At 36.4% G+C, this 14,728-nt stretch overlaps 1 protein-coding gene and 1 long non-coding RNA gene across 3 annotated transcripts in view; one reads left to right on the forward strand and one right to left on the reverse strand.

Moving 5' to 3' along the window:
* Positions 1–5,291: 5,291 nt before the first annotated feature.
* On the reverse strand, positions 5,292–8,475 carry LOC121415329. Its single transcript, XR_005969986.1, has 2 exons — positions 8,250–8,475; positions 5,292–7,637 (listed from the first exon to the last, which is right to left on the reverse strand). It is a non-coding gene; the product is annotated as an uncharacterized LOC121415329 (long non-coding RNA).
* A 323-nt stretch (positions 8,476–8,798) lies between these two features.
* The window catches only part of LOC121415328 (GPI mannosyltransferase 3-like), a 24,089-nt gene continuing 18,159 nt past the window's right edge, over positions 8,799–14,728 (forward strand). For both annotated transcript variants that reach the window (XM_041608511.1, XM_041608512.1), the window contains exons 1-2: positions 8,799–8,898; positions 13,503–13,750. In XM_041608511.1, coding sequence (XP_041464445.1) covers positions 13,521–13,750 — 230 coding nt within the window. In that variant the 5' untranslated portion in view covers positions 8,799–8,898; positions 13,503–13,520. The remainder of the gene's footprint in view (positions 8,899–13,502; positions 13,751–14,728) is intronic.

A 14,728-nucleotide genomic window follows, 5' to 3' on the forward strand; every position in this document is an offset into this window, starting at 1 on the left:
TCAAATGTTGATATCCCAGGGGGGGGGGCACTCAGTATATAATGCATAGTGGGTATGTGCTGCGGAGGGGACCCCCATTTTTACACACAAATTTCTGTTCCAAGGCATAGCATTTTTTTCTTATTGGGAAAAAGAACAAAGAAAGTCACTCCAAAGCATAGCATTTTCTTCTTATCAAGAAAAAAGAAAGAAATCCGCTCCAAAGCTTCGCATATTTTTTCGTTCCGGTCGCATTGATCTGCTACAATGAGCTGCAATTTTGGTGAAAAGCGGCCGCAGAGCACTGTCCGACCATCGCCTCTGCGCGAGTGCACCCGGCGGCAAGCTGCATCATACACGCATGCCCATACCATAGGGATGCATAAGCACTCACACGTTGGCAATCCGTTTCAAGGACCCCCGTTTTCACGAACGTTGGTAGTTCCAAAGCCCGTTCCAAGGACCCTCCTTTTTACAATAAGCCCGCTCCAAGGCCCCATTTTTTGTCTTGCCCGCGGCACACCCGTACCACTTTTTGGTTGATATTAAGCAAGTACATGTTTCTAATCAGAAAATGATGCAGGTTTGTGTGCTTTGAAATTGTGAATGTGCTTTTGCACTATTCACCATGTACAGTTTACTTGTAATTTTTACGATCATAGAGAATATATTCTTGTTTACTGTTTGGTGTGTAATATTGTGGTAGCATGCTAATATTGCTATTGAGTGAATATGTTTCCTATCAGAAAATGACAAGAGTTTTTGTGGTTTTGAATTTGGGAACATGCTATATGCCATGTACAGTTTATTTGTGATTTTTACATCATAGAGAATATATTATTTACTGTTTGGTGTGTAACATTGTGATACAGTTTCTATTGTTTAAGAAGGTGGTATTTGAAATATTTTCATTCATTGAATTATTCTCTTCTGTTATATGTGAGATGTAGGCACGCTTCATTTAGATGGTAGAATAATGTTATACTGCATTGTTGAGGCGATTGTTCTTCACCGACATGTCTGTTTCACACTGTGACCTTTGAGGGCAATGAAACAATTAGCAAACTAGCATATGTCCATGGGCCAAGTTAGGTTGAATTTCATCACATGGTTATACAATCAGGCTATTCCATAAAAACATGAACCTTTTTGTACATTCACTCCCAGCTTTCTTCACATTTACTTCAATTCATCATGAAATTGCTGAAGTCCTGATAATCTGAGCGCATTACAACTTCTCATGTGAAAAAAAGAAAGCCGACAAATAATTTCAGGAAAATGCCACATAAAGGAGTTCAGAAGCTGGGTATGAGTATTTTATGGAATTGCCAAATTGGCAACACAATGTATTTAGGTTGTGGGACAACCATAGAATGACCATGCCCATTAAAAAACATTGAATTAGGGTCAGATTTCTAACCCCAAGGTGCCTACTACATTTTTAATCATGGAATATTTCAATTTTTGCAGAATCGACACTAAGGAAGGTCTTAATTTAATCAAAATAGGTTACAACAATGGAAATTCCCAAGAATCAGGGAGAAATCAAACATTTCCCACTATAATGAGGAAATATTTCATTTTTCATATAGTAAGACCAACAAATACTAATTGGTTCCCTGATTTGCACACCAAGGATGTGCAGATAATTCGTGAAATTAAAGTAAAACTTTAAAATGTCGTAATTTATTTTTACATCTGATTTTTGCTTATTTGATTCTTCTGCAATGATTCAAATCAATTTCTGTTGGAGAATTCTTGAGCTTTGAGCAGTATTGTCTAAGATAAATGTATTTAGAGTTTGAGGTTATGTGCAATCCTTGTCTAGAACAGTGAAATACGATTTCATTTTAAAATGTATCCCGTTTATGTTCAACCCATTATAAAACTTTATAAAAAAATGTATGTTATGGGAAACTTGATATTGTTACTGCTTTATATCTGTTCAATATAAAACTAAATACACACTAGATTTTAATTCGTCATGAGGACGAATTAGGTGGTCTGTCATGAATTTTCATTCAGTGTCGGCTAATGTTGTATGAAATGAATTACTTAGATATGATTGATAATCTTGATCATACACATCATAGGACTAAATTTAGACCATTCCTATATGTGATTATTAATGTGGGGATGACAATCGTGATGAGTATAATGATGGTGGTGATAATACAATACGGTAAATATGAAATGAAGTTTGGAGCACGTAAAACGCCTTAAAAACTCCTCAAAAATTTCAAACGATTTTTACCAAAATTGACATTCTAAAATTGTGCAACGAAAGGCGCCTTTATAATCTTAATTTCCACAGCAGCTAATTTTTAATCAACAGTTTTATGTTTTTTTTGTGCAAAATCTTTTTAAAAACCCTTTGTACTGTTAGCACTTTTTTTCAAGATTTCAAGCAAGAATTTTTACAATTTTAGTGGGTATAAATTTCACAGAATACATGAAAATTCATAGGTGATACTTTTTAAAACTAAAATATGTTTAAAACTTTTGTTCAAAATTTCTTCTAAATTTCTGTCATTTTAATTAGAAATTTCTGAATCACAATGCTTCAGTTTCCCAGCATTCACTTAAGAACTGATCAGCAATGTTTTCTATGAAAGAATGACGTAGAATTTTGTTGTAATTAAAGTTTGCAAAATTCTGAAAATTTCTAAAAATTTCACATTTTTACCATCAAGAATTTTCAATATCCATTGATTAATTGAGTATGACTGAAATTTACTTGAAAATTATTTCGTGATGATTTTTAGTGAAAAAAGGTAAGGTAAAAGATCAAAATACAAGCAATTTTCCCGAAAAATTAACGAATTTGCACAATTTTTAAAAATTTCATATAAGGTACCTGCAAATTTGTTATACATTATATTCAATAGAAATGACCACAACAAAAAAATCCGGGAATTTCCACAAAATGTCTGGAATGAAATTTTTCCAGCAAATAGCGTTTCAATATTGTAGCGTTTACTCAGAAAATACATAAATGATATTTTACAATGTTAAAATTACCTCTTAAAGAGTTCCGGAAAAAATACGAAAAATGTCGTACATGAAAAAGTGCAAAACCAGTGGGCTTGAAACTTACAGGAAGACCGTAAAATTGATTAATAAAACATTTTCTCTAAAAAATTCTCAAAAATTAGGCCGAGAAAAATTTTGCAAAAACTTAAACAGGTCACAAAACATTGATGCTGCGAAAGTGAAAATTATTCACACGTTATTTCTAGAGAATTGTTTTGACTACATCATATCAAAATTTGAGAGAAAACTGACCACTAATAAAAAAGATACGGTCAAATATTTATAAATACGTTGACGTATATTGCGAAAATGTGTAATTTTCATTTTTAACGTAATTTTGTAGTAATAACGCAGTCACCAGATGAGATATTCACTATATCCAAGAGTGAGGAAAAATTGGGGGTCAACGGACTCCTTGAAGAGCTACAGTGAATTTTATATAGGCATATTTTGGGCCACTTTTGACTTATTTTGCGAGTTTGCACGCGCGTGTAAGGCACATTTGAATTGACGCGCATTTGCGTATTATTGGTCGTAAGAGGCTGAATGAGGTATCAAATTAATCAGAAGATCATGGACGATGGACAGACACAAAATAAATGACGACTCGAAGAGGCATAGCGATGGTAGGAGCAAGAACGCGCACGCATACCTGTGCGCGCGCAAATTCTTGACATGCTCAAAATGGCCTGAAACGTACCCAAACTTGACCACGGTTGATTTGGAAAATTTTTAAAATTTGACGCGCGCGTACGTGCGCGTCGTGACCTTTGCATGACCTCTGTTGACATGTCCTGATGACTTGTCACCTGAACTTGATATGATGCAAATATGGATGATTTTTGATGATTAGTTGCGATGATATGATCAATCATTTAATTTTACAAAATGGCGCCTAGATGACGTCATCATGATTTGATAACCTTGAAAAGTTTCGTTTCGCATGTCCATAATGATTGCCATACATGACATGAAAATCAAGAAAATTGACATGCCCGATATTGAGATAAAGTGGTTACTAGCTTTGGCAATAAAAATAAAGAAAATTCTGACGAATATAATAGGTGATCTGTCATATTCATGACAGACCACCTAAAAAAAGGTACAAACAATGTACTTGCAGTTTTGCATGATTCATTGGTTGTGTTTTATTCCATTTCAATTAAAAGATATATTTATTTGTGTAATATTATTTTGTTTTATATGTAATCAAAATGCATGCTGTTCATTCTTATGTAAATATAGAGTACACAAAATAGATATATTCTTCATTTGAAGGCTTGCTGGCATATTGTATAATTCTATTCTGTTCTGTTTGGTGCAAGAAAGCTTATCATATGCATGTACAAAAAATATTGAAGAATTCTAAATTTGATAGAAAACATATGATTATGCTGTACCAGATTATCATGTATGTGTCAAGAAAAAAAAATAGATATTTTCAGTGAATTATATATAGTTCATGAATTGAGATGAGGAAAATTCATAAAATTAGGATGTCCAATCTTTAACTAACTGACCAAGTTGAGAATTAAAGGTAAAATCTGTACAAGGTCATAGTTTTCATAAGAAATCTACATCCTAAAATCACAGAGTGACGTGCTTGCAAGATAACAATGATTGACATTCCATGTGTTACATTTTCTTTTTTTTTAACAAGAGCACCCTAAAAATGTTTAATGTTTGGTAACCACTGTATTTCATTATTTCAACACTGATTTCACATAACTCTGCCATATGGTTCTCAAACAGAATTGATATTTTGTTGATTATGTCCTATCATATTTCACTTGTACAGAATCTCCTTGGTTGCATGCAAATCATGAATTCCTCTTTTTTAAGTTTGCTCTTCATCTCTTTAGATTTATTATGGTGTTAGGCAAATGAATAAAATGCTTGCAATGCAATCAGCTAATCTTTGACACAAAAATCGTTTGCAAGATGTGTTTTATATATGTTTGTGTCATTGCCACACAGAGTAAGAGGAATGTTGACCCTCCAAGGCCCTGTTGTATGAATCTCTGGCAAAAGTTTTATACAACTGGGTTGACCAACTTCAAATGAAGCTTGTTCACCATCTTTCTGGTCCTGAGTGGTTCCACGGTGACTTTTTTTAGGTGGGCCTAAAAAAATGTTATGTTTCCATCATAACCTTAAATCAGGAAGTTGGGTCAATTGGATGAAGGCAGCATAACAGTTTTGTCTCGCCTGCATAGCAGAGTGAGACTATAGGCACCGTTTACTGAATATCGTATCCTGCCTGAGTTTCAGGTAACATGACAAGGTCAAAGGTCAGTTAGAGTCAATGAACTGAGACCATTTTGTGGTAATCTTTGTACACATTGGGAGTCAAAATGGACATACAAGTTCATGTATCATTGATCATCTTTAATTGACTTGCATTATAATGCAAGTATCAAATGACATCTTTACAATTGCTGCCAAGATCTTGCTACAATCCAATCAATATTTTGGGAAATACAATACATCAATTTAACTTGTACCGGTAATTCAAAATAATTTGATTGCTCATTTGCCCCACCGCACATGTTAAGTTCATGGGCATCCAGTCAGAAAAAAAAGAAGGAAAGTGGTGAAATTTACAGTTCTGTTATGCACAATAATACCATGCCAAGTTAACACACGTTACTGGGTAGGTACAGTACTCGTCTCTCTAAAGTGGCAATGCTACTTTCAAAATTTTGATTCTGAGGTGCTGCTGGGTTTGTGCTCCTGGCCATATGGATTGGGCTGTGAGATGTTCTCTGTGCTCAAAATCTGTGCTAAGGAACTGTTTCAAATGCTGTACTACACAAACAGTAATCCGTTTGACCCTACCATTCTTGAGCAGCGAGCTAAAAACTAACAGATGGCCTTATTTACCCCACTCTCCCCTATATCTTGCCATAACTGAAATTACATTTTGGACAATGCAATATTTTTCTTTCAAAATACATGTATCAAGATTAAGGCATTGACATCCATTCATTCCAAATCTTGTAGATTAGAACATTATTTATGTGGCTCTGAAACAGTACCCTTCATCATGACATTAATATTAAATGATATCAGTAGCCAATTTATGGAAATTGAAATAATTCTAAAGTTCTTCATCATTGTTGAAATAGGAAATTGTCATAACCACAATTATTCAAAATGATAATTTTATATCAGCAGAGTTCATAGCTTTAAAATCATTCAAATCAGGCAATGTACAGTGCACAGCTTTGAGTCTGGACATCCCCTCATAAACTACAGTTCCACCCTATCACCAGTCAAAGCCAAAACTTTACCATCACACACTTTGTAAAGGCATTAGTTATACCACATTGTATAAAGAGTAACTCTGAAATATGAATGATTTCAAATCAGCCTATGTTTAAGATAAATGCCTGTTGTGGTAGTGATCTCAAAATGAGTTTGAACAGAATGTCAGAATCCTATAAAATTACCACCCAAGTGTTTGTATGAATAAATACAAAAATATGGGCCAAATGACTGGAAGAAGTTTTGCAATTGATGAGATTTCAGCACAGAATTCGATCAAATGTCTGGTATTTTCCCAAGCAATTATTAATACATTGTCCCATACTCCCACATATATGCCTTTTAGTGTTAGTGATCATTAGATTTATAGGTTTTCAGCTAAGATTTCATAATTTCACAAAGATAAGTTTATTTCAATAACTCAATTCAATGTACCAGATCTAGATGATAAATCTATGATATGGTGAGAATTAACCTTGATTTTAAAGACTTTTTCATGAAATAATTGTTTGCTGCAACTACTTTTGTTACCTAAAACCACAAGAGATACAAATCAATTATACACTATATAAAGCATAGACATATTCAAACCACAAATAGTTGGGGCAATTCCATAAAATGATCAACCTTTTTGTATGTCCGACCCCTATTTTCTGAAGTCTTACTTCACTTCATTAACTGACTAAGTCATGGTCCTTTGAAAACATTACAGACTGTCAAAAGAACAAGAAATCAGAGAAAGAAAATTTCATGAACATACATATTTTATGGAATTGCCCATTTACAACTGACTGTAATGCACAGTTGAGTATAAGTTATAACCATACAGAAATTGTGGAACATAGGCCTACACTACACTACTATTATTATCAATGTAATACTGGTTTGATGTTAAATGGTTCTGCTCATGTCTCTATACACTCAAATGACTTGTGAAAACAATTGCTAACTTATTACATATGAAAAGTAGATTTAGTATGGACCATAAATGGAAACTGACAATTTGCACCAGCCGATACAATCAATTCATTGAACTGCATTGTTTATCAAGATTCCTGTTCATCATCTCTGTTTTTCTGAAACGTCCTGTACACCTCTTGACGGGTCTGTTGAAAAGTCTGTTGATGATGGCTTCTCCGCCAACTCGCCTTTACTCACTTCCTGTGTCTGCCCCTTCTTGCCATCTGCTGATGCTGTATCAAGTTTGTACTGTTGTAAAGGAGATCTGTAGATGTATATACCGCTGACCATTCCTACTGTCAAGGCCACAGCCATCTGGGGTACCGATAGAACCTTGCGTAATCTCACCATCCTTTGTTGGTTTACGTCCTCTTTCAACTGGAGAAATATGCAATTAGCTGCATGGAGGAAAGAAGTTAAAAATCAGTAACAGAATAGGCCTAATGGATAATTAAGAGATTGATATTGTCATTATTGGGGGGGGGGGCAGTTATCTACACAAATTCTGTGCTGTCAACAACTCAATCGGCTCTGCATGACCTGAGGCTGAGCTCACGAATAATTAGAATACAAATGTGGAAAATGTCAGAAATCAATATTCCCGAGAACAGTTGCACTTGTAAACACTCCCCTGGCCCTCAGCTAAAATTGTTAGTATGCTAAAAAAAAATTGGTGCCAAATTGAAAGACATGGTGAACCATTGACAATCCATCATCAGTTGAAATCATTGGTCAACTTGCAAGTTGCATGACTGCCACTGCCACCTGGGCAGTAGACCCTAACATGGCCTGGCCTGGCTGAGAAGTGAGATTCAAAAACTGGATAGGCCTTGGCCATATGATTTAGATGAGTCTTTATTCTTAGAAGCAGCATTCATACTTGATCTACCATAACTTAAATTTTAAATCTAACAATGAATTTAATTGAAACTTCTGATCAATGTCAATGAGCTGGCCTGTGGATGGGCCCCGGTATGGTCACGGGCGTTTTCAGTTCAGTTCCTGCTCACCTCAAAATAAGTTGAACTGAATTTTATTAAACGTGTAGACCCGCCTTAGCCGGCCACATTTTTCAAAAAGAAAGTGATGGATAATTCATGAGGCAGCTGATCTTGCTATTTGATCATGGAATACCGTAGGTACAACGCAAATTTTAAAGATATTGCAGAGACCAAGTAGAATGCTCGCAGAATGCTACTCGCTTGTCGGAGGCAGGTGGTACAGTCATGACAAGCGCTAGGCCTAGGCGGGCTTGCTTAGCGTTAGCTAGCCCGTGGCACCCCGGACGCGACTTACCTTCCGCATGTACCGTCTGAAATGAATTTTAGCCGTGTTTGGCCTGGAAATTCTAGTCTACTTCAAGAATATTTTATAATAATAAAAATCTAGATGATCTCAATTAACCCCCAGAATTCGTGATTCGTCTGATAGTAATTGTATAAAAATGTATAAAATAAATAATTCACTCTTTAGATGGGTTTTTATTGACCATACTACAGTTCATTTTAATTAAATTAGTTAAGTGTCTTGGAATTAGCTTAAAAAAATTGAGCGTGATACGCGAGCCAGACGACACTGAGGAGAGAGTCTCGAAAGAAGCGCGGAAACTGGTGTAAGTTTCGATGATTTGAAAGCTTCAACAAGTTTTGGTCGATTGAGGCAAGTATAAGATGACAATTGAAATAAAACAATGTAGCTTATATAATGTATATTTTTTGGAACAAGAGAATTGCCCGTGTTTTGGTTGGGGTCGATCCGGGATCGATCTCAGCTCAGTCTCCTGCCAGGCCAAGGCAAGCCCGCCCAGCGCAGGCGGCGAAGTCCGGAGAGATCTCGTGATCGTATTAAATTGGGGAGCTGATCATTTTCGGGGGTCCCATTTTGTGTGTAGATCTAACTGTGTGTGTGTGTGTTACTACTGTGAATATGATTTCGGCCAGGGCAGTGGCCCTGTCCTTGACATGGCTTGTTGGATAAATAATGCATCATTTTGCAATTGCATGCAGCCGGGCCGAGTGTGGTAGTGGAAGTGCAGAGCTCCGCTCCCCAGTCCCGACCGCACAGCGGGCGGGAGCCGCTTACCGTGTATTTGACCATACTCAAGGGACTAGCGTGATTTATGGTCTAAATATTTCTCCAAATGAATTGTGAAAACAGAAATTATGCACTTACCACGATTATATGGATGAAGGTCTAACGAGTGGCTGGCAGTTTTCCTGACATCAGGGCACAGACTGGAACCTCAAAAAAACGGAACGGGAAAGTTCTCTCCTACCCCAGTCTCGATCGGCCATATTGTCAAGATTCATAACAAAAATGGCCAGTCGAGATGGGGGTAGAAGGAGAGAACTTTCCGGTTTGTTTACCATACTCGCGGGGAAGATGAATATCAATGGGTTAATTGCCTTTGTGTATTTTTAGGAGAGGGGACTTGGATCACGACTAATAAATAGTACGCCTCGTTATCCATGTCCCCTCCTATGAGAAATTGGACAGTCTTAACACAGGAAGGGGACTCAGATCACGAGGAGTGATTAGAAAGTTAAATTGGGTTTTTAATGTGATTTTCATTAATTTTAATGATTCTTATCGAAAAAATTCATTTGTCATCTCTAGGAAAATGTGTATAAGTGGCAGAGTGGTTTTGAAGAGGAGGGAAATGAGGGGTACATGTAGATGAATATCAATGGGTTAATTGCCAATTTATTTTAGAGGGGGAACTTTTACAGTGTTTTAATGCAATTCCATTGATTCTCATAGGAGACTGTCTAAAAGTGACACAGTGATTTCATTCAGATCAAGGTGGACTTGAATCACGAGGAGTAATTATACAGAAATTATTTGATTATTATTTATATATACATACAAATATTTTCAGCCCGGACCATTCCTTAAGTCCTTTATGTACAGATTGCATGCACATATACATGCACACCTAAAGGTCATTATATACGTATATGATAAAAGGAAGAAAAATTCTACAACCCTGTGTCTATGGTTTGAAAAAGTTGATGCTTGTAGGATATGTACATGTACATGTATAGAGAACAATTGCATGAAACACTAAAGTCCTTGTTTGTACATGTAAGATCAAGGCTATAGACAATACATCGTTATATGTAGTTTACAGTTTTAATAATTCAGCCTTGTTTCAAATCATTTCTTGAATGTGTGTCATTTGGTTTGGATGCACACTCTTCCATCATATGTCCACGCAGCTTGAACCATGTCACAGGATTTTGCTTCATGAAGTTACAAGTCAAAGTTCTTGGAAGTGAGATCCTCATAGATTGCAATCTTTGTTCCTTTCAAGGAGCTACGATATTTGAGGAGAGCCTGTCTTCTGCGACAGGAGGACAATTTAACAATGATACCACGACTTTTGGATTTATCTTGAGGAATCCTACCTATGCGATGGGATCTATCCATTTTAAGATGGAGATCCACATTAATTTTTTTGCTACTGATATTACAATATCATCCATATTTTCATTCTTTTCTTCTTTTATGCCAAAATGTGAACAATATATTGCTCAAGTTGGTTGGTATCATGCTCTAGTGGATTGATGCTTTCTCTTTTTTTTTCAAGTTGTTCTCCAACCCTGAGATTCTCCAGTTGTGTGAATCAGATGCATTTCTTCTAGAAAGTGAACAAATTTCTTTCTCTTCTCTAATACACAGCCTTCAACATGGTCTGGTGTTTAGAACATTCCTTTTGGTGACACGTCATCATTTCTTTTACAGCTCCTTCTGCCTTATTGACTCTGGTTGCATTCTCATGATCAATTGTTCTGCTCTGCTGTTTTTTTTTCACTTGTCACTTTCAAGCAATTTCCTTTCTAGGTCTATTTTCTCCCTTTTTTCAGTCACCAAAAGTTCATGAAGAACAGCAAGTGTATCCCCATGCTTTCTTAACATGTAAGGTGACAAAGCATCATCACATGAGCTCAAAGTGTCATCCCCACTTTCGTTGTGAGTCACCAGATGAGGCTCACTTCCATTGGTAATGGTATGTCCATCTTCCAGCTGCTCCTCTTTGATCGGTTTTTGGTTGAATAACTGTAGGGAGTTCTTAAAAATTCCTCCAACAATTCTCTGCTTGAATCCCTACTTAATGTTTGTTTCTTTTTAGCTACACTTTTCCAGCTGCTTTGGACAGTTCCCATTTGTGGACAGTGCATGTACTTCATCAGCCTTCTCTGGAAACAACCCACACCACCACTCATCAAGAACAGTCTTGCAAGGAATGGAATTTTATCTGCTACAATGAAACAGGTCTGCAATGATTCCATTGGAGACCTCTCCTTGTAAAGCACTGCATCCTTCTTTTAGCCAACTGGGCATAATTCCCAATTGCCGACATGCTGAACCATTGACATCCCGATGCCCTTAAAAGTCTGTAAATTCTACACAAAGGGATGCTATGCTAAATTATTTGCAGTAATTGCTTTCAAAGCAGTTCATTTTAATTTAGACAGGAATCCAGATAATGTGCATTTTCTTTGGGAATAAGGTCCATCCTGTAGCTCAAACTGTCACTGTCATCAATGGTTTTTCGAATTTCAATGAGTCTTGGCCTTGAGTCTTTCCACCAGTGATCAAAACTTAGAAAAGCTCATTACATGAAAAGGATTAATTTCCAGAGGGAGGTAATCGAATTGCCGGATTTGTACTGCGCATGTGCAGTTAAAAAGAATTGATCGGGGGGGGGGGAATGTGGGGAGAGACTAGCTGTTTCATTATGCACACTCCCCCTGGACAATCAAAGCATAAGTGTTCACTACAATTACAAATCTGAAACAGATCGATTATTTTTCACATTTCAACTTCACTTTCACACCATCTCATGATAAAAGTCAAATAAAATAGCTACCGGTACTCAAACAACCTAATCGACACAAATCTACTCACCCTGACATGTCCCTTCGTGGACAAGAGTGTGAATTTTTTTTGGCAGTCCATCCAGTGTTGTAAAGTACTTATGTGCCATGACAGAAGCCATAGTGACAGCCGAGTACATCGTCCCGCATATCAAGCAGTATATGGATCAAAATTTAATTTGCACTGTTCAAAGTCATTTTCGCTGGTGTTACACTCGGTTTCAGCAAAAAACACATACATGGCTGAAAAATGTAGGTTTCGACCTTTAAGAAGCTATATTCAAGCTTCCAAAATTAGTTTCAGTTCTGGAGATATGACGTATTGACACGTACACCATGCGGTGAAATCATCCATAAATTGACTTCATATTGGTTTCCAAGGAAGTCGAACACGGTCATGTTCAGAAAGGTCAACTCTTAAAAGGAAGTTTCATGAATATATTTGGAGTGTAACATTAAAGGAACTTTGGTTTTTTGGAGGGATGTTTTTAGTGCGCATTGAAAAAGATGCAGAGTCAAGCGCCCAGCGTCACAACTTTAGCTACGTCACTGGCGGTCTGTTGCAGCAAAATATTGATTTAAAATGCCCATTCTTTGGGAAAAAGAGTGAAAATTTATACAGAGTATAGATATTGACAGATACAAGAAACTGGAGGTAAAGTAATCAATTGAAAATATTTATTTTTAAACTCACAGGAATGTTTTTAAAAGTAGCAATAATTAATTATGTTTGCGCACACAATGACGAATTGAAGCATCTCAAGCAGACTCTGAGCCCACACTCTGTGCAATGCCTTTTACTACACGTACGTGCATGCAACATACATGTATCGCTGAGCGAGGTCCCATTTTGTCTGTATTTTTCAGCACATAAACATAATCTATGTTGCTAGTTTTTGAAAAGTTTTTTATAACTTTTAAGGGGTTCTTATTATGTTTTTAGGTCTTGAGGATTATTTTGATGTATTTTTTAATACAAATAATGAGTTTTCTAAATTTTGTTGTCTACAATTTGCCCACTGCTTTTCTGAATATCGCGATCAGGAACGGCTGTAATTTTGACTTCGATCTCACCGCCATCGTTTGAATTCTCAGTCAGACATCGCTTGGATTCGCCATAGTTTTGATATGGACTGAAGTTAGCTAACTTCATTTGATATAAAAACTAAGGCGAAGCCATAGTCCAATAAATAGTCCATCTGTGCTTGTATATACGCATTCATTTTATATTGGGAAAATTGTTATGTTGATACCGTCTCTTTATTATATTTTCAAAGCAAGCCTCTAGCATTTGAGTTTGTCTAATGGCTCACTTCTTGAAATTTGTCTGATCAGAATAGTCCTTACCTAATTACCATATAATACTGTTTGTGTATATTACAGTTCCTGGTTGCTCCCAACATGGCCTACAACTTGAGGCCCAGGTCTGGCGTCCAAGTAGAGACCCTGGGCCCCATGGACAGAGAGGAATCTGCCAAGACTTCACTGAAAGAGAAGAAGGCCTGGTCTGATTCTAGTCTCCTTATCCTGTTGGTGCTCTATCGATGGTTGAATGCAGGATTGGTCCAGACCTCATTTGTTCCTGATGAATATTGGCAATCGCTGGAAGTGGCCCACAAGGTTGTCTTTGGATATCCTTTTAAAGATGTTGATTTAATGTTCTATTAAGGTGCTGCAAGTCAGGCGGCATGTTCGGGTTCGGTTCGGCAGGGTTCGGCAATTTTTTTCCGAACTTTGGTTCGGTTCGGGGTTCGGCAATAAATGCCAAATTAAATTTAACATATAAAAAATAAAGATCGCCGACCTACAAACAAGTAATCTAGTGGATGAACTGTCATGTATTAATAATAAATTTTGTTTCTAAAAAGAATAGTTAAGATAATTGTTGAACTTTCTTTTGTTTTAATAAACAAAAAATAAGTCATTTCTACTTTTATTTTTAAAATGAAAATAAGAAAAATCAAAAGAAAAAAATATTGATAACGACAGAATCAGGACAGAAATAGAATTACAAAGATCAGAATATTTTGTTCACGATTATTTCATGTAGCTATGATCATGATCGATTACGATGTCATTGCCAACGCATGTTAAGGCCCTAAACCGCAAATTGCACCTAAACCGCAAATCGCCGCCTAAGCTTGTAGAAAAAAGTATTTTTGAAACGAAGGACCTTGGATGAGTGGTTTCACTCCCCTGGTAACATTTAGTATTAAAGTTTGAATTTTTTTGAAAATAAGCTACTATTACTACTACTACTACTACCACTACTACTACTACTAATCTTACTCCTATACTACTACTACTACTCCTACTACTACTCCTACTACTACTCCTACTACTACTACTACTAAAACTACTACTACTACTACTCTTACTGCTACTACTACTATTCTTACTGCTACTACTACTTCTACTACTGCTACTCCTACTACTACTACTACTACTACTACTACTACTACTACTACTACTGCTACTACTACTACTACTACTACTACTCCTACTACTACTCCTACTACTACTACTACTACTACTACTACTACTACTACTACTACTAAAACTACTACTACTACTACTCTTACTGCTACTACTACTATTCTTACTGCTAC

The sequence above is a fragment of the Lytechinus variegatus genome, chromosome 5, assembly GCF_018143015.1.
Source record: "Lytechinus variegatus isolate NC3 chromosome 5, Lvar_3.0, whole genome shotgun sequence".
In the NCBI taxonomy this organism is placed as follows: domain Eukaryota; kingdom Metazoa; phylum Echinodermata; class Echinoidea; order Temnopleuroida; family Toxopneustidae; genus Lytechinus; species Lytechinus variegatus.